We start from the raw sequence: 6,000 nt of genomic DNA on the forward strand, positions 1-6,000 counted from the left end.
TTAATTTCGCTGCGCCGCCAAGAGGGAAGATTTCGTCGAGCCTCTATCGTCTGCTGCGTCGAACCTTTGAATATATATACTGTATAGAAGTCGCCAGCCCAGGTTAAAATTTCTAATACGGTTTTGAGGTAGTTGGTTAATTCACCGCCGCAATCGCCACCATCTCTAGGGCATCGACTTGTGGTGGTCCCTAGCGGACAAGTGCCGAACTCTTCAAACACCCCTTCCCCCTCCCGTTGAACGACCTCGAACTGCAGTGAATGATGGATGAGGGGTGCGGGGAATGACAGCGGGCGACAGTGCTGCATTCTAACGTGTACACAACAACTAAGACGATACAGGGCGTTACGGCAGCGCACTGCAGCGGTGAAGTTCCCAAGCTGCTCATTTTACGCTCTTGAAAAACGTAGAGTAAATCCTATCCACTCGCGACTTCTATACAGTATATATATTCAAAGTTCGAACAGAGATGCCACTCCTTATCTCCTGCGACTACAACACATGTTTGGGCTGTCCTGGTTGTCAGCCATACCTGCTGGGGTGGGGCTACAAGAGTTCTGTTGGTTGCAACTGCGTATTAAATTGCTAGTGGGAAGTTGCAATTTAATATTGGTCGTCGTCGGTGTTGAAACTGTTAAGTTTTCCTCCCTCGATGTCTGGTACGACACTATTCCAGGCGACATGCTACATAAAAAACATTATGTTTAGAAATTAAATTGAGATCGTGGTTGCGAGAGGTGTAAGTCGTTCTACCTTGTTTGCTGTGTGTCTACCAGGAGACATTACAAGATCGATAATTTAATTTTTTTTTGATTAGCCATAATAATTAATTACTCTGTAAAGGTTAGTAAAATAACTTGGCAATGGAAGATGTGTTCAATAAATGTCATAACCTGTTTTGAATAAACCTCAACTCTTCTAGTCTATCAATTTTGTCTTGGATAATCTTTATTAGTGCACCAATAGTAAATTTTGTTCTGATTTTAGATATCAGTTTTAAATAAACTCTAAATAATTCTGGTGCTTAGTGGAATGATTTAAGTAGTCAGCAGCACAGAAAAAAATGTTTGTAGAAAATCACAAGGAAAGATATAAATAACCTATTGTCAAGAGCATATATATATATATATATATATATATATATATATATATATATATAGGACGACTAGAGCCACTGTTGAGTTGTTATAGTTTTTTGGTGGAATATACATGGAAACAAACACACATAATTAAACCAAATTAATGGAAAATTGATGTCAATGAATCTTAATGCTAAGATTAGTCATAACTTGTAAAAGCTATACAAGTGTCTCTAAATTGTGAGTTTGTTTTTGCCAAAAAAAAATATGTAAGTATAATATATATTTAATCACGTGATATGATAGGTTCTGATAGGTTCTGTGTGTATTACTGTGATAATTTAAGTCTGAGTTTAGTAAGTGCAGTACTGCTTAGGTCAGTAGATTTTAGATTTAAAGAGTGTATCCATAGAGATGTTTATTTTGGAGAGTATACCATGGGAGACCTGAAAGAGGCCCAGCCTGTCACTTGCAAAGCATTCGCGTTTTGTAGATGCTCTTTTTGCCTACTGGCCAAATATCGAGAAAAGTTATTCCTGCGCCTTATCAAAGGAGTCTTTAACTTGTGATCGGCTTGTCACTTGATCAATTGCTATTGCACCTTTTTGCTTACAGCTTTAACCTATGAGACAGTCGGAGGGGTGGGTGTCTTATCTTTGATCGGGTTGAAGCCGGTGGCTGTAAACATTTAACAGTGGAGAATTACAGCATCTACTATGTCAACTGTCAGGGGGAAGACATTTGTGTGGGTTCCGAAGGCTGTGAGAGCCATGGTCCTCCGCTATTCCCACGATACAATAGTGGAAGGACATACGGGTATCCAAAAGACTGAGCTGCAGATCGGCAGAGAATTCAATATTGGCCGCGCATGCCCCTTGAAATCAAATCTCTACGTTCACCAGTTTTCATGGCTATCGGTTGAACGGTGTAGAAATTGATGAGCTACAGTGCTATTATATTGGCGAGCTATAGCAAAATAGACAGCATAGAAACCTTTTACATGAAAAAAAAAAACAATTCAGAGGTGCCAAACGATCATGGTGGTCGGTCAAACGGTGTCGGAGTTTCTCAAAACCATATATACCAACATCCATTTATACGTATATAATTATGTAAACATATATGAGCCATAAATTCGCTATGGACTCCGGTCTAATGACAATTACTTCGTTTAGGGTAAAATTTCAATCCGGATTGAACCTGGAGTGGAGTGAACTCGGAGTGAATGTGTAACGAACATAGACTGACGAAATTCGTTTATGGTAAATATCACAATCCAGATTGAAATGTAAACAAGATCAAAGTTGGAGTCAACATGGACTGAAAATGTTGTGGTGCGATCTAATCTTTTGAACCCCGCAATGTCCATTTCTGCCTTCACCAACTCAAATATCTCACCTTTCCCATACTTTTTTTTACCGTCCAGCAATCTTAAAATATGTTTTTCAATCATTACGCCCAACAATAACTCTACTTCCATCTCTGCCCACACATTCCTCTGCTCTTTTTTTTTTTTTTTTTTTTGCCATTTTCACAAATTATGCCTGAAATGTAACGAGACCAATAACAATATGGCGGCGGCTTGCTCGTGCGTGTTTTCTTTTCACTCCAGTCGGTGTTTAAAGTAAAATCTCAATCCGGATTCTTCAGTCCAGTCCACCTCAACAAGTGGAGTGGATTATCTCACTTCACTCTGACTTCAGTCCACAACAAAGTGTTTTGAGTAATATTTCAATCTAGATTCCTCACTCCACTCCAAGTTCAATCCGGATTGAAATTTTACCCTAAACGAGGTGAACGTGTGTTGCCATCCAGAGGGTATCCCTGGGTGGAGTCAGCAAGGTGGCGGGGAGACGGCGCAGACACTCACCTGCCACCTGGAGGAGTCCAGGGTGGGCCTGGCCCTAGGGCTCGTCTTGACGGCGGCCATGGCGGGCCCTCAGCAGCCGCGCGCCATGCGAGCCTCAGGGTCCCTCCTCCTCCTCCTCCTCCTCCTCCTCCTCCTCCTCCTCCTCCTCCTCCTCCTCCTCCACCCCTCAACACGCGGCACCTGCGACCGGAGTGAACTGACGACCCGACAACACCGCCCCAGTGTCTCCCGCGCGGGGTGCAACAAACCCCCGACGCAACAGAACCCTCGCGAGAAAAAAAACTTTAGAAAAATATAAATTATAATTTTTGTTTCGATTACTTCTTTTTTCCCCACGTCTGTTCGATTCGGATAGGAGCCCGATAACAGTTTTCGATAAGAAGAAAAAAAAGGCAGTAGCAGCAGAAGCAAACACATTAACTGTAGGAATCTACTATTAAATACATAAATACGCTAATGAATTAATCAACGCAGAAATAGGGTTCGCAATTATTCCTTTAAGAAGATTATCGGTATAACATTAAATGATTTTGATGTGTTTTTTTTATGATTTTTTGTAAGATTATTGATTGGTTTATGATGTTTTCAGAGGTGCTCCGCATAGTTTCCACACAATATCATTATTTTTAAGGGGAGGGGGTGGAAATACACACCGAAAAATCTCCACGTTCTTTTCAACAGTTTTTGATGCTAAAAAACAACATTTTATCGTCAGATATTTAAAATTTAACTTGGTAAAGAGAAATTAGTTATTTAATAAAAAATTAACGATCATAAGTGTATAAAAGTACAGTTTTAATACAATTGTAGTCATTAAAAAATAATTAAATTCTCAACGTCAATTAACTCACAATCCATTCAGACATTAAATTATATCGTTACGAAACGTAAGCAGGGATGCGGCGCGCCAGGTTCGGAGCTGGCTGGCGGCCCCGCAAGGCCACTGACGTCACGTGGCCGCCGCAACGTGAGACGTGCCGCGCGCGCATGCTGGATTACAAGGGTCGCCGCTTCCCCTCCCTCCTGCCCTCCTCTCCCCACGCGGCGCCGTTAACCTGACACCTGGCAGCTGGGGAGTTCCGTGCGCCGACGCCTTTCTCGATAATTCTGGCGTCGGGTCGGAACGGAATGACGCGACTGGCCCCAGCCGCGCTCGTGAATTCTAGAAGTGGCGCCTGGGCCTATATAAGCCCAGGACACCGGTCTCAGAGTTGAGTTCAGAGTTCAGTTCCGGTGCCATAGTCCGGGCGATAGTACCGCGGGTGCGGCGGAGTTCCGGGGCGAGAGAGTCTGCGCGAGAGTGCTGCGGGTGCGGCGAGAGTCCCGAGCGAAGCATCGAGCGGATCCTTGGCGAAGGGAAGTGCGACGGCGGCGGCGGAGTGCGGCGACGGAGTCCTGTGATGATGGTCCGCGAGGGGTGCTGCGGCGAGAGTTGCGCCAGAGGTGCGGCCCAGCGAGGTGTGCGGTGTGTAAGAACCGAGTGACTGGGGAATATACATTTTTAAGTGTAATTGATTATTAGGCATTTTTATAAGACTATTTGTTAGTGATGTAAATATCGGCAATCAATAAAACTGTGTAGTAATAAAATATTTAAAAAGGGCTATCCTTTACGAACCCAGTAGTTTCCCACACGACGATTTATTAATAAATCTTAGCAATATGTTACATGATTTCACCGAGCCAAGTTTTGAAGAAAATAAACTAATTAAAGTATCATGTACTAAAAACTTTGAAACCAAGACGATGTATCCCGGTTCCTGCCTCTCCCCTTTAAGAAAATGACAGTGAAAAAAAGACCGTGAAGTTGGGCGGAACACTATCTTGACGTCAGCAGAGTGCAGCAAATCTGCAGCTCTTCGCGACCAGGGCTATCCCCTTGCGTGCCACGCTATCCTCGGAATCCTTGACTTCACGCTGGTAATTCTCCGTATCCCTGAACTTTCCCCGACTGTGTCCTGTCTTGATTCGAAGAATATATGACTCGGCGTAATGGGTAGAGCCAACCTTTTATGGATTTATGTTTTGACTAATTTCTTAAAAAAAAATAATTTTCCGTAATAGTCATACATAAATATACAACATCACTCAAATTTGGGAAGAACCAAAGTTAAGAACCTAATAAACCTACATATATGTTGTTTTTTTTGACGTGACAACGTCTAATAAATCAATGAACGCCAGCTGCAAGCACGAAAAAGTGTTCCGTTACGCACATTGTCCCGTTACGCTGTGTCCTCTTTAAGCTCATTGTACGCTTGCGCCGCATCTATCTCTCTTACACTCGATTGGAACAACCATCGATTTGACTTTTTCGAGGCACATTAAACTTGAAACACTCCCATTCGTTTCCTACTTTTCCTATCATCGTCATATCCTTAACAGAATAACACACTTTGGAAGAAGTTAAATAGCAAACATATTTGAATTAATGAGTGCAAATAAAAGTAATTTTTTCAATTAATTTTAGATTTTAATTTCACTCCTTTATATCCATACAAAATAGTGATAATTCAATAAAAATGATTCAATTTTATTCATAATAGTATGCAATCATTTCATCAATGTTTTGTTATGATGTTGTTACGTTAAACTATCGTCCGTAAACCGACTTTACAGACAACCAATTTTACTTAATTTTATTTATTTATTATTATTTTTAGCAGTGACCCAGTGAGGGAATAAAGTATACTAGATTAATAACTTAGTTTTAATTTCTCTCTGGTGCTGACATAGTATCAAATTTGAATTTTAAATTTAGTATGTCCTTTTTACAAAAAAAATACGTACACAATTTTCGGAAGCCATATTTCCTCATTTATAAGTTTTTTTTTTTTTGTTTACTTAACTTTTAATGAAGTCTAAATAGCACATATACATATGCATATTTCCTTTATACTACTCCAGCACACTTAGAAGGGGGAAAAAAAACTTTCACGAGTAACTAAACTGAAAATTGTTTGTAGTTATTACACAAGTGTATAAATTGTCTATAAATAAAAAAAAAATTGGGGTGCGTGTACTTAGGTACGCGCGTGAGAAGTTTATCTC

At 40.9% G+C, this 6,000-nt stretch overlaps 1 protein-coding gene across 3 annotated transcripts in view; it reads right to left on the minus strand.

Annotated features, from left to right (window-relative positions):
* LOC134541341 (ubiquitin-conjugating enzyme E2 W) overlaps positions 1 to 6,000 on the minus strand; it is a 129,168-nt gene that overhangs the window by 84,072 nt on the left and 39,096 nt on the right. The window contains exon 2 of one of the 3 annotated variants that reach the window (XM_063384762.1): positions 2,950 to 3,129. The exons of the other annotated variants lie outside the window; for them this stretch is intronic. Within the exon in view, the coding sequence (XP_063240832.1) occupies positions 2,950 to 3,009 (60 nt within the window). The 5' untranslated portion in view covers positions 3,010 to 3,129. The remainder of the gene's footprint in view (positions 1 to 2,949; positions 3,130 to 6,000) is intronic. 3 annotated transcript variants of the gene reach the window in all.

Source organism: Bacillus rossius, chromosome 18 (genome assembly GCF_032445375.1).
Source record: "Bacillus rossius redtenbacheri isolate Brsri chromosome 18, Brsri_v3, whole genome shotgun sequence".
Lineage (NCBI taxonomy): Eukaryota > Metazoa > Arthropoda > Insecta > Phasmatodea > Bacillidae > Bacillus > Bacillus rossius.